Source organism: Carassius gibelio, chromosome A3 (genome assembly GCF_023724105.1).
Source record: "Carassius gibelio isolate Cgi1373 ecotype wild population from Czech Republic chromosome A3, carGib1.2-hapl.c, whole genome shotgun sequence".
In the NCBI taxonomy this organism is placed as follows: domain Eukaryota; kingdom Metazoa; phylum Chordata; class Actinopteri; order Cypriniformes; family Cyprinidae; genus Carassius; species Carassius gibelio.
In genome coordinates, this window is record NC_068373.1 from 25,625,111 (window position 1) to 25,651,012 (window position 25,902).

The 25,902-nt window shown below is 39.6% G+C and overlaps 1 protein-coding gene across 1 annotated transcript in view; it reads left to right on the forward strand.

The window, feature by feature from the left end:
- adgrl1a (adhesion G protein-coupled receptor L1a) overlaps nucleotides 1-25,902 on the forward strand; it is a 146,450-nt gene that overhangs the window by 104,721 nt on the left and 15,827 nt on the right. Inside the window, exons 5-17 of the mRNA XM_052552665.1 lie at nucleotides 4,166-4,373; nucleotides 4,695-4,959; nucleotides 5,126-5,453; nucleotides 7,238-7,540; nucleotides 11,670-11,773; nucleotides 12,446-12,631; nucleotides 14,013-14,051; nucleotides 14,936-15,116; nucleotides 16,080-16,202; nucleotides 16,907-17,112; nucleotides 18,170-18,343; nucleotides 18,575-18,784; nucleotides 23,483-23,703. Of these exons, the coding sequence (XP_052408625.1) occupies nucleotides 4,166-4,373; nucleotides 4,695-4,959; nucleotides 5,126-5,453; nucleotides 7,238-7,540; nucleotides 11,670-11,773; nucleotides 12,446-12,631; nucleotides 14,013-14,051; nucleotides 14,936-15,116; nucleotides 16,080-16,202; nucleotides 16,907-17,112; nucleotides 18,170-18,343; nucleotides 18,575-18,784; nucleotides 23,483-23,703 (2,548 nt within the window). The remainder of the gene's footprint in view (nucleotides 1-4,165; nucleotides 4,374-4,694; nucleotides 4,960-5,125; nucleotides 5,454-7,237; nucleotides 7,541-11,669; nucleotides 11,774-12,445; nucleotides 12,632-14,012; nucleotides 14,052-14,935; nucleotides 15,117-16,079; nucleotides 16,203-16,906; nucleotides 17,113-18,169; nucleotides 18,344-18,574; nucleotides 18,785-23,482; nucleotides 23,704-25,902) is intronic.

Consider the following 25,902-nt stretch of genomic DNA (forward strand, 5'->3'; position numbering starts at 1 on the left):
TTATTTAGTTTTTGTTGGGATCATATATCTAATTTTTAATTGCTGATTGAGGAGCTTTTACTCAGAGGTTGCTGTTTTTGTTTTCATGCCTCAGGATACTTAACTGTAAGTTGTATATCAACTTAAATATTTCTACTAAAATTGCAAATGGCAGTATTGAGAAATATTTTAGTTGATACTGAGTTTGTACCCGAGTGTTCTGTCTGATCTGGCAGATAGAGGAAAGCTGTATCTCTAATAGGTCGCTTTTTCATATAGCTAAGGAGTTAGGGTTAGTTTACCCAAAACTGAAACTAGGATAGGGGTAGTTCCAAAACTGTATGACTTTAATGTGTAAAATTAAAGAAGATATTTTGGAATTGTATTTTTTTTTTTTTTTTTTTTTTGCAATTATATGAGGGTGAATAAATGATGACAGAAGTTTCAGTTTTTTTTTTTTATTTAACTGTCCAATTCTGTTTCAGTTATGAACCGATTTCATTTAGATGTTTCTCCTAGAATTCCTTAGGAGAAACAAACAGACTTAAGTGAGATTATTGTTCATAAACAGTATCAGTATAAAGCTAAAAAAGGATGTGGATAACAATTTATTTTTTATTTTATTTTTTTTTGATATTGTGACATTTCTGAGGTCTTTTGTTCAAGTGAAAATTTGAAACCCTAAACAATCAATTTGCTTTCTATCAATTTGAGGCACAGATGAGACATGAGAGATGTTTTTTGTGATGTTTCTATCCTGAGGATAGTCAAAGGGAACAGTAATAGCAAATTAAAACAAGTATAATTCAAATGAAAGTTGTGCGTATGTGTAAAGATTTGAGTGATGAGCACTACTTAGCCGTATGCATGGAAGCACACAGAAGCCCAGCTAAGTTGGGTTTGTTTAGTGTTTCAAAGAGGTGGAGGTGCTAATTCACTTCTTACTCATTGTTCATAAACAGTAGGGAGTTGGTTTCAGTCCTGGGTAAGTGTGACTTACCAGGACATTGTTTTTGCAGTGCACACCACAAGATATTGAGGTGAGAGTGGTTAAATGACCTCAGCCTGGTGTAGATTGACAAGGATAATTGTACACTGTATGTTGGCCATTTCTCCAATAGTTTGGTAGGACTGTGTTATAAAAATTCTTGTTTTAGAAAGCCAGAGCCCAAAACACAGTAGGGAACTGATCTTCCAGAGAGCACAGGTCAGGTTTAATGAATTCTCCCAGGTTACACTGTGTGTGTGGGAGTGTGTTTATGTGGACTGAAATGTCCCATACACTCATTCCTAGCCTCTGTAATTATCATATTCACTGCAATAAGCCCTTCTTTACATTCCTAGTTTCATCAAGAAATAGAAAGCCATAGTCTTTATCTTAAATCAGGCCACGCTGAGCTGTTTGCAGACAGAAATCGCTTGAGCATTGACAGCGAAGCAGCTGGGGTCAGTGCAGCATTTGTGTGTGTGTGTTTGTAGGTGAGCTGCTTATATTGTAGTTGATCAGATACTTGGACGGGCTTCTGGGAGATTTTCTAAGTGTAACCTAGAAATCAGCCCCTTGTATTAATACGGTATAAATAAAGCTTTAATCCTGTGACATAGAATGGAGATTGTCATTCAATAGGAATTCAATCCTATTGCTTGCGCTCAATAGGAAAGTCCCGTCCTAGCCTATTCGTTCAGTGAACGCACGTATGGCTGTTTGGGGAAAGTGTGTGCGTCTGGTGGTGTGTTGCATCTGTCCCAATTTCTATTAAAACTCAGGGTGCTGGTTCTTTGTTTTATGGGTCACCCATATAGAACAGGTCAATACAGTGAGTTGCACTGCCTTCCTGTTCTTAGATGAGTCTATTAATATTCTTTAGTACAGAGATGGTTTGTCATCGGATGATGGGAGATTTGTTTATTCCTCTGCCATTTTTCAGTGACAAATGATATAATTAGTCTAAATGAGTATGCAAATGGATTGCTTGTGTACTTGTTAAGAAATTGTCAGACTGTCTCTCATAAACAAGCCTGTAGAAAAACGGTGTAATTTAAGCAACTTTGCTGCCTAAAGGCCCAAAGTAAGCTGGGTTATGCTAGTTTGTGCTGGTGACAGGACAAGCACAGTAATACTGTTTAGCAGCAGAACTTTGCTAGTGAAGCTGGGTGAACATTTTGTTTGTGGTAAATTTGATTGACCAAAATGGTTGAGCTAGGCTCTTGGTATCACCAGCACATGTGTGAAAGTCAGATGAAACTAGTAACAATGCCACAAAAACCAGCTTGCCCACCTAAGATTGCAGGTCGTTTATCATCTTGACCAATGTGGTCTACCAAAGCTAAAACAGGCCTTCCGACTGGCAGTCCAGCTAATTAATAACCAAATCTTGACTAGCTACTGTATCTAAACCAGTGTTTCACAACCTCTTCCTGGAGACACACCAACAGTACACATTTTCAGAACAAACACACTCTATCGGCTCTTTAGAGACTCACAAATGGATTAGGGAGACATCCAAAATGTGTGCTATCGGTCCATCTTTGGGAACAGGGTTGGGAAGCACTGATCTAGCACTTGATAGATTCGTAACTCCTTTATCTTAACTTGAAGGGATTTCTATAGCTATCAACCAATTTATAACAATTATCACTAATATGGTGTTCATGGATGTGTGTTTCTCTGTGCTGGTGTATAATTTACTAAATATAAAAAGCCTTTCAGTTTAGCTTCACTCATTTTGGCGTATATGTGTGTGTATGAACCAGCAGTAAGTATTGGCGTAGCCCATGGCAGGAAAAACCCCACTAGCTTATTTTTCCCCATGAGATGTTCTCACCATCCACACATGCTCACAGCTGTCTCCTGTTACGGCATAGTGCTGATGATGTCTGCTTTCTCTTTTCATGGACACCTTCAGCTCTATTTTCCTATACCCCCCGGCAGTAGATACATTCTTTCAGGTCCCCATGCCTTCTCAGTTTGGGAGCGAGAAACTGCATCAGCCAGCTAATTCACACCAATCCCAGGTGAACGACCTCCTTCAGAGTACAGAGATCGAGATTGTGTGTGCATGAGTGTGTCTCTTGATCAAGTACACCTAGCAGATAAAAGTTGGGCACTGCAGTTGTTTTCGTACATGACAGGCATCATAACATCCGTCATTATTCAACATTAAACATACAAAACACATATTGACATATTACAGCAGGGATTTTTTTGGTGGAAAAATATACCAACTTCATAGAGACCCTGTCTCAAATGGCACAGTTAATGTGGACTTGTTGTATTATGGTCCTCATGAGTTTCCTAGAAATAACAGGGTATCCCATTGTTCATTTTAAATAAAAAAATGTCATCATGAGTGCTCCCTTTGTGGTAGCTAGGTGCCCTCGATGCATACATTTGCAGAGCCTGCATTCACTTGTGTGGACTTCCCAGTGGACTATTACCAAACAGCCCATATGTTCATGTGTATACTCAAAGGAGGTACCATTTGGGACATGGCCGTTGATGCAAGAAAACCCTGACCTGTTTTGACCAACTTGATCCAGCTTGAACAATTTGAAATCAGTTAGCATCAAAACCTTGTTTCTCTGCTGGTATGTGGATTAGGGTAACTGGCTTGCTGCGATTCAAAAGTGGTCTACCAGCTCTAAACCAACTTGACCAATATGCTGGAAACCAGGTACACCAGCTAGAAGTCTAGTCAAGTCTAGTCAAACCGTCTAGGCCAGCTCAGAACAGTTAATGACCATAAATAATAATTCAATTTAGAAACAATGTTAAATCAGCTAGCATCAGATTCTGGGGATTTTCCAGCAGTGAAATTGAAGTGGGGCAGGGTTTAAAAAAATGATTCTCAGCAATATATGGGCACCAGCAGCCAGGATTTTGTCATCTCCCCTCAGCAGCCTCTAGTCCAGTGTGCAGATACTTGACTAATGAACATTAACACTCTTTCATTAGAAGAATGGTCATTTATCTCATGTCCTCTCTCCCATTTCTCTCTCGCTTTCTCTTCCTCTTTCTTGCTGCCTCATTCTCTTTTATATTATCATCCCTTCAAATTCTCCTCTTTTTAATCATATCACACCATCATTCTGTGCATTCTTACTGTCCCCTCCTTGTTATTTCATCTCTCCCTCTATTTCTCTTTCTCTCTCTCTTTCTCTTTCTTTCTGTCCCCTATATCTCCAGTCTTTGTATGTCCTGGGACTCTATTAAGTGTGCAGGCAGCAAGTTTGCTGCAGGAGGCGGAGCATCAGTCGGGGGCATGGTGTAAGGATCCCCTGCAGTCTGGTGACCGTCTTTACGTCATGCCCTGGACTCCGTACCGCACGGATATGCTGTACGAGTATGCTTCATGGGAAGACTTCAAGCAGAATCGAGCCACAACTACTTACAAGTGAGTGAGAACCACAGCTCGGGTCTAGAATCAGTAAACATCCCTGTGTACAATCTACAAAATAAATAATTTTTCAAAACTTAGATTTAACATATTTTTGTATATGATTCTTGAGTTCTTAGGTAGGGTTCTTGAGTTTCTTCTAGATGTTAAATTAAAAAAAGTTCTAATTAGCATACTGAGGTATCATCTAGGTATCGTGCCTTTGCATGTATATAAGAGTGTAGAATCCTGATTTAGTTTCAGGTCATAATCTGTCTAAAATATAGCGGAGAGTTACATTTATGGCAGGTCATCTGAAGTATCACTATTCTTCCACAGGCTGCCAAATCGTGTGGATGGAACAGGCTTTGTCGTTTATGATGGTGCTGTTTTTTACAACAAGGAACGCACACGCAACATTGTTAAATACGACTTGCGCACACGTATAAAGAGTGGAGAAGCCATAGTCAATAATGCCAACTATCATGACACCTCACCATACCGCTGGGGTGGCAAGTCTGATATTGACCTTGCAGTGGATGAAAATGGTTTATGGGTCATCTATGCTACCGAGGCCAACAACGGACGACTGGTGGTCAGCCAGGTCAGTGTCACTGAACAGTGCAATTTAAAGCTATTGGATTTCAGCTAATATCGGATCGGATTTCCATTACATTTTAAGGAGCTCCATTTTCAAGGACTTTGTTATATTGTGTTGTATCATTTGAACACAAACAAAGTCTAATCCCTTTTCTCTTGCTATATTTTAGGTTAACCCCTACACCCTGCGGTTCGAGGGAACCTGGGAGACTAGCTTTGATAAGCGACTGGCGTCCAATGCTTTCATGGCGTGTGGTGTTCTATACGCTGTCCGCTCTGTTTATCAAGACGACGATAGCGAAGCAGGTGGGGATCTGGTGCTGTATGCGTACAACACCAACCAAGCACGGGAAGAGCCTGTCCACATCCCCTTCCCCAACCCCTACCAGTATGTGTCCTCTGTGGATTACAACCCACGAGACAATCAACTTTATATCTGGAATAACTACAATGTGCTGCGCTACCCTCTAGAGTTTGGCCCACCGGATCCAACTGCTGGTAAGTGACAGAAAAAGAGCGAAATCAGTGGGAGGCAGAGGCTAACAGACAGTTTGATCTGTTAAGTGTCAGCGTTCTGTTAGTGTTCCCCTCTGTGTCTTCAATACATTGTCTTTATGGTTTAATCAGCAGTGGTCATTAGTGTTTTGTCAGATCAGAAAAAGATTTCTAATCAATTATTCATTCTCATCTTCCTGCTATGAACATTATCTGTTTGTCTTTCTCTCTTTCTCCTCCTGCATTTCACTCTATCTAGTTCTCAGGGGGACTGTTTGAACATATAGTCATGCATTAACCTGTTAACCCGCACCTGGACGTGGGCGCACTGAATTCTCTTTGTTTGCACGTGTCAATGTTTACAAATAGATTAAATTAAATGGAACAAAATTAATCTTGACAAACTATGTATCATTAAAAATATCTAAACCTTCAAGCATCGATGACAGATCACTGTTTTTCAATGGGAAGCTTACAAAGAATGTATTTGCTACATTTGTGTAAGCAGTACACATCAAAACATGAAGAATGAAAATGCAGTACATACCCGATTCATCGTAATAGCGAGTCATAAACACATCTACAGCTGTAAATCCTGGTTTAGTTAGAAAGGTAAGGGTCTACTGAACGACATTTCATGAAGCACGTTTAGTCCAACGAAGAAATAACATTGTAATATGGATGATAAGTCCTTTGTTTACATTTCAGTTCTTCGGGAACAGCATTGTTTTTGTCCATCATGGAATAACTCGCACTAAAAAAAACTGTGTCTTTGTAGTAAAAAACAGCATGGTTTTGTAGCGTACAGTGTCACAGAATGAGATGATCCATTATAAAAAAAGTTAAAAATAGGCAGAAGATTGTTTATTTGAATTCTGGTGCTCTCTCGTGACGGCTTTTGATGGCTGCATTTCTAGCAATCTCAGGATGTACTGTAATTGGCATACATTGTTAAATCTTTTTTATTTTTCTTATTTATTTTTATTACTCAGATTTTTTTAATTTTATTTTTTTAGTGCTTAAATTAATCACTTATATGATCTCTACGTTTATACAACTATGCAGTAGTATGTTTAATTACTAAAATAGTTTGTAGAACTCTTCAATACAGTTGGTATATTTTTTTTTTGGGGGGGGGGGGTGATGGGGGGACTAGACATAGTATAAGAAAAATGGTTGCAGGAATCAAATTTTTCATGGTATCTTCTTCAGATTTGAAATAAAAAATGAGACATGTGACTTTCAACCCATTACTTTTCTAGATTGCTCCAGGACTGATTTCATGTATTTTTTATATCAAATAAAAAAAAATTCGATGTGGTACAATTTTTTCAAGGCACTTCAGTGTCTGTAACTTTTAAAATTTTTGAACATTATTAACACTTGTTGATACAAATTTAAGCCCAAAGGGTCTTCTTTCCAAAGATACCAAAATTATGTGTGTAACACACTGAGGAACTGTTGCAATTTTAAATTAGGTAGGGCACTTTCAGCTGTGAGTACCATAATGGAGGGTCTGGTTAACAGGTTAAAAACTAGCAAATGCTACTGCTGCTTTAGTTTTCTTCTTACCAACTTTATCATATTCCTATTGCAAGACACATGAAACGTTTGAGTTTTCCTTTCTACTATTTTCCAGTCTTCTTTTTTCTTCTTTGTCAAACATCCACCAACATTCTTGTTGACTCTGTAGGTGTTCTGAATCTGCTTCTCTGCCACTTACACTTGTTTTAGCCTTGGTCTCAATTTTCTTTGGATTCCTGTATGTCCTTCTCTCTTGCTCACAGGTCCACTCGTCACCAATCAGGTGAGCAGCAGCACAACCACAGCAGCAAGACCTGTCACTTCCAGCTCCATCCCCTCAACCATGCGACCTCTGCCCGCAACTGCTCACCCGATAGGGGCCATCAACAAGGCACCAGATCTGCGACCTATAACTGCCACTGTGCCGGTGACTCGCAGACCTCTGCAAGTCTCACCACAGGGCCCTGAGCTCCAAGTGTGTGAAGCCAGAATAGCCCGAGCGGTGCAATGGCCTGCCACCCAGAGGGGAGAGACTGTAGAGAGGCCATGCCCTAAAGGATCACTGGGTGAGTGACGATAATGGGGTGAATGTTTAATAAAAGATTATTATTATAATTATGATTATTATTATAGACATTTTTGAAGTGATGATTTTGACTTAAGAAATCAAAATCACAACTTGCAAGTATAAAAAGAACTCTGACTGCTGTAGCAGTTAAACAATTTATCACTTGACTCAAGGGATGGGTAATATGATTAAAATCCTCATGGTATTACTAATTTTATATTATGGTAACAGTATATATCACATTATAGCTATTTTTGCTGGAAATTTGATTCAAAAATTCTGTCATCTGAAAGCTGCACCGATATCTACCGGGCTGTAAACATTATAAAATAAATGGTCAGTGCTGCTTGCCATTTTAGTCTGTTTCGCTTGATTACAACATGATGTAGTGGCAGAGGGAATCACAACTTTACATGGTGTGTGATGTTTTTGACATAAAGGTCACACAATGTTTGTTGAGACAGCTTTTCATAGAATTGCCTGTTGTGTTTGGTTTGCCAGTTTTGTATATGTTACTGGGTTCCTTTATGTGTACACATTTCCTTTTCCTTCTCATCTCCATGTTCTCCCCGGCTGGCAAGTCCTCTTGTGAGTCATAGTTAAAAGGCAGTGCTTTGCAAATGAAGAAGTGATCTTCAGACTAAACATGGGTTAGCCCTGCAAGAAATTTGCTGCTAGACAGTTTACAGATGACAACCCCCCAACAACCCCCCCCCCATCCAATCGCTGCATCAAATACCTCTTTCTTTTCATGATAGAAAAACGTTTCCTTTCTCTGTTAACATCTCTCTCTCCCAGCCACAGACAAACCACTGTCTTTCTCCTGTCACCTTTTTTCCTTTGCTGAAATGAAGTTAAATTAGCAGCGGCTTGAATTGGTGAATCCTGGCAGATCCTTCAAAGCCAATCTATTGTGGATAAAGGAGTGCAGAGGAGAGAAAAGCAGACAGCAGCTGAGAGAGCGAGAGCGAATGTGAGGGAAGGAAATCTCCAAGTGGCTCTGATCTCACTGTAGTACTGCTTTACTCCTCTATAGCTTTTCCTTTCTCTCTTTTGCTCTTTCTCCCTTTCTTCTTTGGAGCTATTTGTGTTGTGGTTGCTGATAAGGCCTGACATTTTTTTTTTTTAGCCCAGCATGCTGTTCTGTGTGAACTCGGCTAACTAAACAGTCCAACTTAACTGAAAATTAAGAGTGGCAGAAACTCCCTTGAGGTGTTTTGTCAGCCTTCAGAGGCGCTGATGGGATGGCCAGGTGTGTGAACTTACAAGTGTGTGCAAGAGGGTGCGATGGCGTTCATGTGTCAGCAAACTCATTTCCACAGTATGAGTTTGCTTTGTGAAAAAAGTGTGCTTCCGTGAAAAAAGTGTGCTTCGCGGAAGCTTTCACAGAAAAGAGATGAGCAGCCCTGTTCTTTCTTTCTTATCGTCTAGCACTGAGTTGAGAATAAAATCAGTCTGTTTGTTTGTAGTATATTTGCTATGAATTTGTTTGTGTACTCATGTTTATATGTATATATCAGTATTTTCTTTTCTCCAAGGATGTGAGACAGTGCCTCCACAGAATTTAAAAAAAAAAAAAAACGATTGAGCATATTGAACAGCAAAATGTAGAATATTTTTGGATATTTACTATTCATATTATGGATAAAATCATTAAATAATGCAATATTTATATGAGATGTTATATCTATATCTATCTATCTGTCTGTCTGTGTGTGTGTGTGTGTGTGTGTGTGTGTGTGTGTGTGTTATATATATGTGCTTAGTATATATTTGCCTTTTTTCTTTACATTATAAAACTTTTAATTTTATTTTGTTGTATTATTTTAATGAAGAATTAAGTGATTCTGACTTTTTATACTTTATCAGTCAAACGTTTTGTCAACTCTTTCTTTATTATTTTTTATGAAAATATAAAGACTTGGGTAAAAAACATGAAAGCTATTAAATACCGAAATGGAGGCATAAAAATTATGTAGTGCCTACAGAAAAAGGAGAAATTAATCAGGACAGTCTTAATATGTGCTTCCTTAGTGTCGCCTCACTTTGCCTTTATTACAGCATAAGTTATTCTCAGCCACCTTAATAAGGTGCATCCTGGGATAGTCTGGACATTTGTTCACTGTTTTTCCTTAACTTGCCACTTAAACCCATTTTTGCCAAAATCATAGATTGATTGATGGAATTAAAAAACAATATATGTAGACCCTTTTAAATTTTCACCATATCATTCAGTTTGGACTTTGTTTTCCTTTTGCACCATTTCTGTTCATTGAGTCAGTTGTGTCATTCTGTCCAGATGTGTTGTTAATTAGCCTTGTCTGCTGGTGTATCTCTTTCTGTGGTCTCTTTCTGTTCACTGTTATCGGGTCTTGTCGATGTTATATGTGTTGCAAGGCTTCCTTTTGTTTGGACTTTCCTTTTATGGATTTATTAAAGACTGCCTAACTTCATGTGAACATTCTTGTGAGTTTATCAACACAGCAGTGTGACTGAATACTCGACTTATAAAGTGAATTAAGCAAGGAGATTTACATGGTGTATTTTTCAGTTTGTCAGTGTTTTTTGTTTGATTTAGTCTATGGATCACTTTGCTGCTCTGCCTTGAGCAGGTAAACCACTCACTTGAGGACCATCTTGAGGAATTCTTCGGTCACACCAATCAGACCACTTTCCGGGATGGTCCACATTCCTGCACGCTGGACTGAATGCAAGTCCCGCTCACTTTCCCACCACCCATCTGTCCGACTTGCTGTTCCGACCCACTCAGCCTCCCTCTCCCGCCTCTTCTCCAAGCTGCTTTAAGAGACTTTTTTTATCTTTGCTTGAATTTTGTCAGTTTCTTCAGTCTCCTCAGTCCTTAGCCACTATGCTGTTCAGTCATCTTCATCCCCCGTCAGTCCCTCTATGTCACCTCCTTTCAGAGGTGGAGCTCCATCTCTGGCCTGCCGGGACACTTCGCATCCTGCACCAGAGGAGTCCCTGGCTCCGCCTCTGGCCTCGGATGGCTCTGCTCCACCTCGTCTCTCTCCATCCAGGCATCCAGGCATTCTTCCCACCCTCAATTCCGACATGAACCATCAGCCATTTGGCCTTGCCGAGGTCCCTCAGTCAGTCGGCTCCACCTGGGTCGGGCTTTACCACACTTCTGCTGTGGACTCCCTCAGGCTCCGCCTCCTACCTCGGTCGCACCAGCTTGCTTTCTAGCCTCGGTATCCTTACCTACATCTCAGGTGCCTGGATCCTCGGCATCACTCCACCTCCATTGCTGTCATCGCCTCTGTTCATCCCCAAGGTAGTATGTGTTCCCATCACATCTTGGCTCCTCCCCCCAGCAGTGCAGCCATGGAGCGCAGTCCTGTCTGTGGAATGGATCTTCACCTACTGGATCTTCACCTACCGCTAACTGTGTTTTCTTTATTAGGTCCATACACATTATGCAGGATTGGGGGTGACTCAATACTGCTCAAGGCTCCTCTCTAGTCATCTCCTCCACCTGTACTTCCCTGGATTTTGTTTGTCATCCTGCTTCCAATCCTCCTCTTGCATCTCTCTGTCACAAATTTGACCCTTTGCCATCCCTTTCGCCATCTCCTCATCCTCCTTGCCACCTCATCCGTCTCTATACGGCGCAAGGTTGTGCCGTCCAGGTTTGGGGGTGATCTTTCAGCGTATCATTCAGTTTGGACTTTGTTTTCCTTTTGAACCATTTCCTTTTATTGAGTTAGTTGTCATTTTTTTCCAGGTGTGTGTCATTAATTAGCATTGTCTGCTGGTGTATTTAAGTTGGTCTCTTTCTGTTCTTTGTTGTCGGCTCTTCTCGATGAAACATGTGTTGAAAGCCTTTCCTCTGTATGGATTTAGCTTCTTTATTAAAGACTGCCTATTTTCATCATCATGTTCATGTTTGTTTATCAACCCAGTAGTGTAACATAAATAAACTTTTTATTTTTTATTTACAGACCCAATGATAATTATGAGCGTAAGCTTGTAGTTTTTATCCTGACTGGTAGTGTGTGTGTGTGTATGTGTGTGTGTGTATAATATAAAAGACTTTAAAACCCAAGGTTTCTGTCTTTCTCTCTCTCTCTTTCTCTCCCTCCTTAAATCTTGTCTTCTGTTTTCAGGCATCGCATCCTTTCAGTGTCTGTCCTCTCCTGTGCTGTGGAATCCTCGCGGCCCTGATCTAAGTAACTGCACCTCGCCTTGGGTCAACCAGGTGGCCCAGAAGGTGAGGCCACTAAAAAGTTGCTTTTAACTTGCTCTGACCCCCGTTCCCTGTCCCGCTCTGTCTGCTACCTCAGCTATTATCAATCCGGCCTCAGCTCACATTACCACACGCAGTGTCATTCTGCAATTTTTAGGAAACTGCCGCTAACTGTGTTTTCTTTATTAGGTCCATACACATTATGCAAATTTGACATAAATGTGTTTTTCACTATTGTCTTTACAGAACATAAGATAACTGTCAAATGTAAAAGGCCTAAGTAAATAAATGGCCTTATTCAAAGGTTAAAACAAAATCTAAAGATTCACATTAAATTAAAATGTTCAGTTACAGAGTACAATGGTATTGAGATTTTGTTGTTGTTGTTTTTGACATACTATTATAACACCATGTTTTTTGAACACCACAAAGAGTGGTTATACCATAGCATAACTTAAACACAATGGAATATGTGTCTGCTTCCAAATCAAATGAGTAATTTTATCATGTTTCACGCTTTAGTTTTTTTTTTTTTTTTTTTTTTTGTAATAGCTTGATTTAGAGTGTCATTAAGGATTTTGTCTGTGCGTCTAGCAGCTTAAACCCAGAAACCCCCAGCTCACACCCCACAGCGCACGGCAGGGGATTGAGCTTTAGAGACCAGACTGTGTATGTGTGTGTGTATTCACTGTGTAGATAAAAAGCGGAGAGAATGCTGCAAACATCGCCGCGGAGCTGGTGAACCACACGCAGGGTCACATTCATGCTGGTGATGTCAGTTCCTCTGTCAGACTCATCGAGCAGCTATTGGATATATTAGATGCACAGCTGCAAGCACTCAGACCTGGAAATAAGGAATCGGCAGCCAGGAACTACAATAAGGTGACACATGCACACACACACATTTGCCTTTTAAACAAACCCTTCATGTTTTGTTTGCTGCCACATCAGTGTGCCCAGAAATACCCTCTAAGCTCACAGCCTTGATATGAATCACATGAACGCAGGGTCTGCATATACCTGTTTTTCTGAGTGGTAACAATCCCCACGACCCTTTTAATGTGTTAGTAGCTTTGATAATTTGATAATCAGCCAATCACATGGCAGCAACTCAATGCATTTAGGCATCTAGATGTGTGAAGACAACTTGCTGAAGTTCAAACCGAGCATCAGAATGAGAAAGAAAAGAGATTAAAGTGACTTTGAATGTGGAATGGTTGTTGATTCCAGACGGGCTGGTCTGAGTGTTTCAAAAACTGCTGATCTACTGGGATTTTCACGCACAACCATCTCTTTGGTTTAGAGAGAATGGTCCGAAAAAGAGAAAATATCCAGTGAGCAGCAGTTGTGTGGACAAAAATGCATTGTTGATGTCAGAGTTCAGAGGAGAATAGGCAGACTTGTTAGAGATGATAGATAGGCAACAGTTACTCAAATAACCACTCGTTACAACCAAGGTATGTAGAAAACCATCTCTGAACACACAACACATCGAACCCTGAAGCAGATGGGCTACAGCAGCAGAAGACCACTCTGGGTGCTGCTCCTGTCAGCTAAGAATAGGAAAGGGAGGATACAATTCACACAGACTCACCAAAATTGAACAATTGAAGATTGTAAAATGTTGCCTGGTCTGATGAGTCTCGATTTCTGCTGCTACATTCAGATGCTAGGGTCAGAATTTGGCGTAAAAACAATGAAAGCATGGATCCATCCTGCCTTGTCTCAACGGTTCAGGCTGGTTTTCTTGCCACACTTTGAACCAATTGAGCATCGTTTAGACCCCACAGTCTACCCGAGCATTGTTGCTGATCATGTCCATCTCTTTATGACTACAGTGTACCCATCCTCTGATGGCTACTTCCAGCAGGATAATGCACCATGTCACAAAGCTCAAAACATCTTCGACTGGTTTCTTGAACATGACAATGAGATCAGTTTACTCAAATGCCCTCCACAGTCACCAGATCTCAACCCAATACTCGACCAACCTCTCAACCTCTGAGAAATGTTTCCAACACCTTGTTGAATCTATGCCACAAGATATATATAGCGATGATCAAGAATTTTTTGATAGATGAAAAAGAGCTGGATGATTTCTGCGAGAATGTTTTAAGCATACAAATTAATTGTAGTAGATGCATTAGTAGTAGTAGTAGAAGTACAGTAGCATTATTTTGTAAGTTGCATTCGAAATTGACTAAATGTCGGATTGAATCTGCAAGACTCTACTGCATGAAAGCTGTTTCATTGTGTCTTGTAGTGGCAGAAGAGAGAGAGGACCTGCCGGGCTTATGTTCAGGTATTGTACAGTGTTATCTTTATGAGTTCACAGACACACTTCAACTCTTGTATCTCTTCTTATCCTCCGTGTTACTGCACACACATACCTATTCTTGATTCCTATCCCAGACTTTTTTTTTTAATTTACTTTCTGGGAAGCCTGTATATATAAGATGCCTTATAAAGATTCAATTCAAATATAATATTCAAAGATTCAATTCAAATATAATATGTACTGTAGCATTGAGTAATACTTCTGTTTTATACATTAAAATCAACAGACCATGATTTGGTGCTTTCTAGTTGTTTATAGGTGGTATTATTTATCATTCTTTTGATAAAAAAAAAGATTAGATAAAATATATAGTGTAACAGGAATAAATTGCATTGTAAAATATCTATTAAAATTAAACTCTCGTTTTGGTTTTATGAGGTCTTTAAACATAGTACCATAAAGTATTATAATATATTATATTGGTGGTTACTTTTAATTAAAAGATATAATGCATTACAGTGTGGCATTATGACTGCATTCATAATGCATAAAATATACAGGCGTCTTAGAAAGTGCCATCCATATTTTTTTATTGCATATGCCTACCTCAGAGGATTTTTAACTGCAGCTGGTTTGTTGTGTGTGTGTGTGTGTGTGTGTGTGTAAGAGAGAGAGAGAGAGAGAGGGAAGGAGACTTCTAGCAATGATGATACCTTACATCTTGCCCAAGGCTTTCTTTTAGCGCTCTTGTCATTTATAATGGCCTATAAGATGTTGCTCCTTAGTAGAAATCAAATTCAGCCATTACGTAAGATTCACAGATGGAACATTCACAGAGAGTCATATTTTATCATCTCTGATGTCGAGTGCAATTATAATGAAGTGTACATGTATGTATGTGTGTGCAGGCGGTTGTGCAGACTGTGGATAATCTTTTGCGTGCTGAGGCTTTAGAGTCGTGGCAGGACATGAACAGCACGGAGCAGGCGCACACAGCCACCATGCTACTGGACGTCATGGAGAAAGGAGCCTTCCTGTTGGCCAATAACATGTACAATAATCACTTCTCAGACCACGCTGCAAATGTCGGTGAGTTTGTGTTGAGGAGAAACTAAAAATGATTGATGGTTCATGACAGTACAGTATAAGGGACATCTGATGCCCATTTTCCTGATGCCCAGATACTTTAGGGTCCTCATGAAATTTCTCTAACATACTTTGGTTGCAATTCCTCAGTGGTCGTGTAAAACAACACCCTTTTTACCTTGTCAAAAACAGCTCTGTTCACAGCGAGCCGTGAAGAGCATGTCTCTTTAAATAATAATAATAAGCTACTGCTCACCCCACTCCTCACTCACCCCTCACTTCCACGAGACACGTGAAATGCTGTTTTGGACTCTGTATATATATTGGAGGTGGACTTATTCAAATAGCCAGCTATCTATGTAGAAACCGTCTGCAAATTGAAATAGTTTGCTGGGCGACACAGTTACAGACTCAGACAGCCCATAACAAACTGGCTGCTTGTTTTCTTTTTAGCTTTTCTGAGCTGGCAGTCACACCAAAACTAAATGTAAAAAAATTGATGATAATAGTTATCTGATGTCCCCTTTAAAAATACAAGTACCAAAGAAGGTTTTCACAGCAATGCCATAAAAAAAACAAACAAAAAAAAAACTCTGATTTTTAAATAAATATACACCACTTTTCAAAAGTTTGGGGTCAAAAAGATATTTTTTCATGTTTTTGAAAAGTCTTATGCTCAAGTCTGCATTTATTTGATAAAATGACAAAATTGTGATTTTATTACTATTACAACAACTACTTTAAATAATTATTTTTCTATTTTTGATCACCAGTCTGAATTTTCAGAATCAATACTCCAGTGATTTGCTGCTCAAGTAACATTTCTTATAATTTTCAATGTTGAAAAACAGGTGGTGCTGCTTCACATGGAACAGTCTAGCTAAAAACTGTATTGCATAATTTATATTCTTTTTGCTGTGTTATTACAGTTCAGACTTTTTAAAGTGTGTTTTTGTGTGCCTTCAGACCTAGAGGTACGTGTGTTGAACACGGAGACAGAGTCTCAGGATTTGTCGTTCCCGCAGAACGGTCCCAGTGACAGCAGTATCCAGCTCTCGGCTTCCACCTTCAAACAATACAGCCGAAACGGTCAGTCACAGCTCATTCGCTCGCTCTCTTCCTGTCCCAACCTTCACAATCCACAACTTGGCCCTGTGCAATTTCACTGAAGCTTAGCAAAATTTCCACTTCGGTTTACCCGGTTATTGGTTGATAATAATAAACCTAATCAGATTAACAAAAGCACTGAGACCATTTCTTCCCTGATGGTTTCTTAACGGCACTCTTAATCAAACAGCCCGAGAGGCGACTAGATTACTATCATTTTCAGGCTGACAGAGCAATCTCGGCACTCTTTTCTTTTCTCCTGCTTCTCTCCTTCCTGCCCCCTCCATCTCTTAGCCATCTTATCCCGCCATCAGCTCTCCTACTCTTCGCTTTTTCCACCACTCCCGCATTTAGCCTCTTTTTGAAGCCGCATCGTCGTGCGCTGCTTCTCATCAGAGGCAGGTTGGGCGGGGGAAGTGAGATTAGTATGATTGAAACAAACGCACATGAAATATTCATACAGAAGAAACGGATTGAGTGAGTGCTGAAGGGATGAATGTTCCGTTGCCCTCCATATTAAAATTCCTTCATCCCCCGATCACTCACTCAACCCCTCCCAGTCCAAATCATTTTAACCTTCACTCAACTCACTCTACCGCTCCCTTTTTTCCTCTTAGTTGTTATTCAGATCCTTTTGCCACTCAATAGCTCTCTCCCTCTTTCTTCTGTTGTGTTTCTCTGTACAGGCCAGGTAAAAGTGGTCTTTGTGCTCTATAAGAATCTGGGTTCATTCCTATCCACTGAAAATGCATCTGTGAAGATGGAAATGGAGGCGGGGCCTGGTGGGCGGGGCCTGTCAGTGAATTCACACGTCATCGCCGCGTCAATCAATAAAGAGTCCAGTAGAGTGTTTCTGACGGAGCCTGTGGTGTTCACACTTAGACATTTACAGGTACTTAAACTATCCCATGCACACACAAGCAAGAAGTTACATTATAATTTCATTACATTACATTTAGAAAATAAGCAAGGAAACATTACCTTTCACACATGGGGTTAGCTTCAGGAAACATGAACAAATTTTGTTTAAAATCATGTATAAATGATCATTTTTTGCATTATGATTTTTTTATTATCCCCCACTTCCCCTTAAATCATCTGTCCTCAGAGCTCAGTATTTCATGTTAAATATAGTTAAGTTAAATATAGTAAAACAGTGTCTTACAATTCAAGTAAATGCTGTTCTTCTGAACTTTCTATTCATCCGAGAATCGAAACAACTGTTTTCAACACAGTGGTTAATATAAAAAAGTTTATTGAGCAGCAAATCATCATATTATAATGATTTCTGAATGATCATGTGACACTGAAGACTGGAGTAAGGATGCTGAAAGTTCAGCTTTACATCACTCAATAAATTACATTTAAAAGTATATTCAAATAGAAAATCTTCAAGGTGTGTTTTGGCAAAGCTCATTTATGACTGCACATGGCCTTTTTTAAGAAGTGACTTTTTTCTTGCAACTCTCCAATACAAGCCACATAGTGGAGAATTTATGATATTGTTGTCACATGCAGACAATGACCACTCTCTGTCATTAATTCCTGTAACTGCTTCAGAGTTGCTGTAGGCCTCTTGGTAGACTATCCTTTTTTCAGATTTGCTGTGACCGAACAACCCACATTTGTGAGCAAATGAAAGCAGCAGGAAAATCGCTTGTGCTCCATGAACATGAATTCTTCTGAACATGTTGAATAGATGAATCCAAACATAATTCCTTTTGTCAGTTCTGTAGCACGTCTCAGTACTCAGGAATCAATGAGAGATATATTGTTTATAATTTAGTCTAATTGTGCTGCCTTTACAGTGCAGAAACTGCTATTTCAGACATACAGTGAAAATCAGTTTGTACAGTAAGTGCTAGATGGCCCCTGGCCATGAAGGGATCGCACATGAGTCCTAAATGAAACCGATATTTTTCAGTCTCTCTGTTGCTTTCTCTTTGCAGCTTGAGAATCATTTCAGCCCAAACTGTTCATTCTGGAACTACTCTGAGCGTTCAATGACGGGCCAGTGGTCATCTCAAGGCTGCAGGCTGATGGAAACCAACAGCACACACACAACTTGTTCCTGTAGCCATCTAACCAACTTTGCCGTGCTCATGGTACATCACGAACCTGACGTAAGTGAACGCGTGCACATATTCATTCTTTACATTCATCACCTGCTCACAAACAAATGTGAATATAGCTCTCATGCACATGAACAACTTTTCCGCTAGCACACTGCACACAAAATACACAAACAAACACACAGCAATTTACGCTTGACATTTACTTTACATAAGTCACTCTCCATCAGGCAACCTATCAGTTTATACCATTTTACTTATCCATCTCTCGGTCTCTCTCAGTATCCAGGCAGGATGCATGAGCTGATCCTCTTTGTGATCACATGGGTGGGTATCGTCATTTCACTGGTGTGTCTTGCCATCTGCATCTCTACCTTCTGCTTCCTGCGAGGCCTGCAGACCGACCGCAACACTATCCACAAGAACCTCTGCATCAACCTCTTCATCGCCGAGCTCCTCTTCCTCATCGGCATTGACAAGACACAGTACCACGTGAGCAGATTCATGATCTATATTAAGGGGAAAATCCAATGAGAATTAATTTCACCCACTGATTGTAGTGTTTATGTGCACCCACTGATAGAACATGCTTTCTACATTGTTTAAGCATCCGATTAACTGAAGGAATTAAATGCAAAATGCATTAAGTGCAGGTCATTTGCATTAATTTGCATGGCACAGTTCAGATGAGTGCTTGTTCTGAGTGCTCAGTTGTGGAAGATGCAGCAGACTATCACATTCTGGCATACTTCACTAGGGTTTCATTCACCATGTTCTTGCTCTCTGATATAAAAGAGAGAATAAATACACTACAGTTTAAAAGTTTGGGGTCAGTAAGTTTTTTTTTTTTTTGAAAAATGAATACTTTTATTCACCAAGGATCCATTAAAAATGTATAAAAAGTGACAGTAAAGACTATCATTTAAAGACTGCTGTTTTTTTTTTGCTTTATTCAGCAAAGAATCCTGAAAAAGGAGCACAGTTGTTTTTAACATTGCTAATGAAAATAAATGTTTATTGAGTATCAAATTAGCATATAAGAATGATTTCTGAAGGTTCATGCGACACTGAAAACTGAAGTAATGATACTGAAAATTTTATTATAAATTACATTTGAAAGTATATTAGAAGTAGAAAAGTTAATTTACAATATTACTACTTTAACTTTATTTTATCAAATAAATGCAGCCTTCATGAGCATAAGAGACTTCTTTCAAAAACATAAAAACACACTGGCTGGCAATAGCCCATGTCGTCACTACCGGTATGACTATAGTATAAATAGGCGCCGGGAAAACACGTCATCCACGTCATCTGAAGCTTGCGTCTGAAGCATGGCAGAAAGCTAGAGGATGCAGTGTCTTGTTCCCTACTCAGGGAACCATGGTTACATATTTAACCTGAGATGTTCCCTTTTAAGGGAATTTCAAACTGCGTCCTCTAGGGGTCGCTGTGGGGAACGGTATACCCATGCCACTGTGTCAAGGGGAGTGCAGGTCAGAACTAAGGTGAGCACTTAGTAGCATCTCTACCATTTCCATGGGAGTTGCCCCTGGGACGTTAGATGGCTGTCCGTGACATTATGCCTTATGGGAGTGTCAGTCACATTAGAAAAGTTAACAGCTTAATTAATTTGTGGATTAATGCTCATTAGAGACGCAAATCGTTTCAAACGATTCAGTTCGATTTGGTGAACTGGTTCAAGAAGATCCAGTTACTTTGAGTGATTCATTCGTGAACCGGATATCACTAAACTGCAGTGTTTTGAACACACTCACAACAGACCTGGAAGAGAAGACAATGCTGAATAAAGTCATAGTTTTTGCTATTTTTGGAGCAAAATGTATTTTCGATGCTTCAAACTGACCCTCTGATGTCACATGGACTACTTTGATGATGTTTTTATGACCTTTCTGGACATGGACAGTATACCATACATATGTTTTCAATGGAGGGACAGAAAGCTCTCAGACTAAATATAAAATATCTTAAACTGTGTTCCGAAGATGAATGGAGGTCTTACGGGTTTGGAACGACATGAGGGTGAGTCATTAATGACATAATTTTCATTTTTGAGTGAACTATCCCTTTATGTAACATTTGATCCAAACATCATAACTTTATTGGTGATGCGAGTACCCATCACTACACTATTTTGCCTCCCTAAGTTTGCAAAAGCTAATATCACTACAATAGGAAACTAATGCAGGAAGTTTCTACTTAACCATGGTAAGGTGGAGAGATGGTGGTTACAAGGGAATAAGGAAGAGGAAGATAAGACAGATGTTATAACCCCCTGAAGGAAATGAGTAGATACTCAAGTATCACTCTAAAAAGCGCTGACGCCTTGTCTGGATCATATCTCTCTTACCTTGCCTACCTCCCTTTGACCCGTGATTCCTCCTACCCCTACCCGCATGTGGGGAAGGGCTCGAGCCATGACACTAGCCTTCTGTCCCAATTTCTGATCCTAAGATCCAGATGGGCCAGGACCCCTGTGTTTGTACGGCTCAGACCTGGACCTTCGTGGAATGAAGGATTCATAGGCCACTGAGCACACCTTCATCTCCCTGAACTTCTCAACCACTGTCTCGATAGAGATATTGAAAAGATTGAAAAGGCGAGATGTATACAAACAAGCCTTACATCTTAAGAGAAGATGCCTCCACCATTCTCATGCAACTCCTCGATGTTGGCATAACTAGTATGCAGGAATCTGTGGATGCAGGATTTTTTTTTTTTCAAGCCGGAGTGCAGCATAATGTGATTATCTGAGAAGGATATGATATAAACCATCTGTCAAAAAACTGCAGAAAGACACATTTCCTATATAAACAAAAGGAAATTACTGACAGGGAGAACTTTCCCGCCAGATCCTTTCCATGTTCTCACTGCGACACAAGGAGCAGAATGCATTCAGCTCCCGCTGAAGCTAAACACGCTCTGCACAACCTCTAGATTACCACAGAAATGAAGCGCAAGCGAAACTGTTGCCAAGAATGCATCGCTATTCCCGCAAGAGGTGAATACACTCGTGCAAACGCTGTATACAAACTCGGGTAATGTATGTTTCAAACAGAACAGTCAGTGAAGATGAAGAAGAGGATGACGTGTTCTCCCGTTGCCTATTAATAGTAGTTGCACCGGTAGTGATGTCATTGGCTGTCGCCGGCCAAAGTGTTGTTGGTGTTTTTCAATGTATGCTTCAGACACGGGTCACGATGAAGCACTCCCCCATAGTGACCCCTAGAGGACGCCGTTCGAGGGTTTTCTTGAAAAGGAAACAAACATTACCTTTATAGCATGTTATTCACATAATTTAACATTTTTGGAGCTTGTGAAAACATGTCCACTCTGACTTTCTACAAAAAATGTCTCCAGGCAACATTGTGCAACTTTTATTTATTATTATTTGTTGATTCTGCGCATTTAACCAGCTGCTCCTTTTTCTGTTGATTCTTTGGTATGTAATTTTGATTTTGAACCAAGCAACATAATTTTAAATTAGATTAGGATATAATCGGTTGTCAGTGAAAATGTCAAACTAGTGATCTAAGACTACATATTTTGGCTTAGGATCAAAGGAATTTTAGGATTTTCAAAATTTGTCTCGACAAATTGTGGCCAAATTTGTACTGACAAAATAGTCTGCTAGGGATGGATTCATCTTCTTTTTTTTCTTTTTTTTTTTTTGGTTGGCCAACTAAAACAGTACCCATTGTGGTGCTTTGAGCATTAACTTAAGTTTTACATTGACAACTGAAAGCATATCTTTTGATAGTTGATGTTAATGAGGTTTGTTTTAGTCAGTCAACCAAACATGAAAACCCTAGTGAAACAACCCTTCTGAAGAGAAGAACAACCGATTAAAACATTAAACACTGTGAATGATTTAAAGTTGAGTTCAGAGCGAAAATTATACTATTAAGTGACAGCTCTTCTATGTTATCAGATTCAAGAGCAGCTGATTAAATGCGTAATCAATATATCATACAGCTCTCTTCCGAAATGTAAATTAGCATGGACACATTTTAAAATGATTAGGATATTGTGACATTTTCGTTTCTCGATGATTCAAATTGTGATGCCTTTCACATCAGTCGATTGACACCAAAAGTTTCCCGCTGAAAGCAGTTCTGTCATCTGATTGGTTGATTTAATGCATCGTCCTGAGTTCAGGCTGTGTTCAAATGCTGGAAATCAAAATCATTTTACAAGACTTTTAATGAGGCACTTAACAAGTAAATGATAAATCCACAAGCAGATCTGTATCTTCCGCTTTGCTGGGGCCTAGAAACAATATGTAAAGTGTGGGGGCTGCATTATGGATCTCATCAGCCTCTCTTTGCAAGTATAGTTGCCAAGTTGCCATGGATACTTACACAAGATATGATTTGAAAGCTTGAAAACCAAACTTTCCAGAAACATCAGTTACTATAAAATATATACAAGTCATAAAAATGTCTTTATTCAGCCTAAAACTTAACAGCTAAACTTAATTTACTTCCCCCGTCAGGCTCAGTGCACAAACTGTGCCAAGCATGACTTGAGTCATGAATATTAATAATATTATGTGATATGCGTACTGATTTGCTGTGCATTCATTCAGCCAGTCGATTGGAAGATACTTCTGCAGGAAGTCCTTTTATGTGCCAGATACATTTTATTTTCCTTCACACTGCAGCCCAGTAAAATAAAACGCTTTCATATGTGGTTATCATCATGCATTTATTTAGTTTTTTAAAGTGTTAGAGGACAGAGTTTTATACTAACATAAAAACAATCTGTAATTCACATGTCAGTCAGAGGGTCTCTTCCTGTCTAAGTAAGTGCTTCTGGACCAAAATAAAGTGCAAAGTGGACCAGACCTAATGGGGTTGTCCACCCCCAGCCCAAAAAATAAATTATGACTGAACATGTTTTGAAGAATGTTGGTAACCAGACAGTTTAGCATACCATTGACTTCCATTGTATTTTTTTTTTTTTTTTTTTTTTTTGTGCAAACGGTGGAAGTCAATGGTCACCCAACATGTTTAGTTACATTCTTCCAAATATGTTGTTTTATGTTCCACAGTTGAAAAAAAGTCATACTGTTTTGAAAAAAAAAAAAATCATGAAGGTGAGTAAATGTAATTTAGTTTTTCTAATACGTTTCTCACTAACCCCTCTTCCATCTTTTTGTCCGAATAGATTGCATGCCCAATTTTTGCGGGCCTGCTGCATTTCTTTTTCCTGGCTGCGTTCTCCTGGATGTGTCTAGAGGGAATCCAGTTATACCTGATGCTGGTGGAGGTCTTTGAGAGCGAATATTCCCGAAAGAAGTACTACTACCTATGTGGCTACTGCTTTCCCGCCCTGGTGGTGGGCATCTCAGCAGCCATTGATTACCGCAGCTACGGGACAAAGAAAGCGTACGTGTGAAGCGGTCTACTTGCAATGGCTGCTGATTTCTGATCCCCTCTTTAAACAAGTTTAAATTCCATATAGTGCAGTATTATCTTTCACTAGGAAACGTATACTGGTATTATGTATTTTGGAGTTCAGTTGGAGATTGGTCGCTGTCATTTTATCCTGGCCTAACGAAGGTCATCATGTGAATAATAAATGAACTCAGTTAAGGATGTTGCAAAAGCAACATCCTTAACTTTTTTTTTTTTTTTGGAATAGCAGTAATTTATCTGACAGGTCCTGCTGTCATAATTCACTTTACATGAACACATTTTAAAGCTGCATAACACACTATTTTTAACATTATATTGGAAAAATAATCTTATGTAAGGTTTCCATGGTCATGGAAAACCTGTCAATTTTAGGAAGTTTATAATCTAATAAATAAAATCTTAAAAAGTTATGGAAATTCCTGTAATGACTGTTTTACTTTTAAAATGTTATATTTGTTTATTTATTTAAAGGTGTCTATCTATCTATCTATCTATCTATCTATCTATCTATCTATCTATCTATCTATCTATCTATCTATCTATCTTTTGTTTTAAAATGACTAAAATAATACTATTAATTATTGTATTGTAATAAACAACAACCACAAAAGTTATGGTTAAAAGGTATATAAATCCATTGGTCAAAAGTGTGGGAATTTTTTAGAAGGCATGGTCTAATTTAGCGGAAGTTAACCAAATGATAGGTTACTGGCGTAACACCGGTTCTTAAGAAGCCCAATTCCAGTACACCAGCACCGATTGGCTGGGAGACATGACATTGCGTTAAATTCAACATAAGCACACTGAACTAACCCTTTAACTCAAGAGGTATTATAGAATTGACCACCTTGAGCATAAAAGCAGGATAAGGTTTCAAAAGCCATCTTAAACAACAATAATTTGAAGTCTTGTCCAGTGGCTCAAATGGAGTCACAGAAAGTGCATTAAGCATGAGAACCAGATCCCATGAAAAATAAATCAGTTTTGAAACTGGTAAAACACGATGCACACCCTTCATAAGCCTGCATACCAAAGGGTGCTGCCCAAAAGTTTTGTTATCAAAACCTACATGACAAGGCAGATATCACGGCCAGAAACACCTTTATGGTTGAAATTGCTTTACCCTGATCTATCAAATCCTGCAGAAAATATAGAATAACTGCCACCGGACACTGAAAGGTGATTATGTGTCGAGCCGTGCACCAACGCTTAAACACACCCCATTTACATTCATAGAGTGACTGAGTGGACAGGGTCCTAGAATTCTGTATAGTTCTGAGGACACTGTGTGGCAGACCAGCCGCATTAATATTTAGCCACTCACCGGCCAGGCCCACAGTGCCGGCCATCTGTATGAGGATGAAAAATATCCCCCCTTGCCTGTGACACCAGATCTTTGTGAAGGGGCAGGGACCATGGCACCATGGATTTTCCCTGGACAGCAGATCTGCACCCCGGTTCATGATGCCCTGTATGTGCATTGCCATCAGGGATAAAAGACAAGCATTGTTTCACAAAATCAGTTTGCGTGCCAAAATGTGTAAGGGAAGTGATCTGAGATCTCACTGTCTGTTTATGTAAGCCACAACTGTAGTGTTGTCCATTCTCACGCGAACATGATGTCCTTTCAGAAAAGGAAGAAAATGATTCAACTTTAGAAAGACGGGACAGCATTTCCAAATAGTTTATGTGACAGTGGCTCAGATGGTGACCCCATCTCCCATTCACTGCCCTGCCCTTGTGAAATGGCCCCCCAGCTGGACAACGATGCATCCGTTGTTATGACCTTCCTGGCCTGGATAACACACACAGGTACACCTTACACCAGAAAGCACGGCTGACGCCAATGACGCAGTGCCAAGACTACAGCTGTTTTCACTCTCACTCTCCTCCGGGAGTGCCATAATGGGTCCAGTCTCAGAGAGGCTACCCAGCGTTGAAACCCTCTCATAAATAGTCTGCCTAAAGGAATGACTATTAGAGCTGAGGCCATCAGACCTAATAGTCTGAGGCATGTGCAAAAAGAAACACTGTTCCCTTTCCGAAATTCGGCCAGGCATTACATACGTTTTATCACTCTCTCCTCTGACAGTCGCTCTCTGAAATGTCACTGAACAACCACAGATACATTATCTACTATCTGGGTGCATAAACACTCTTTTCTGTGTT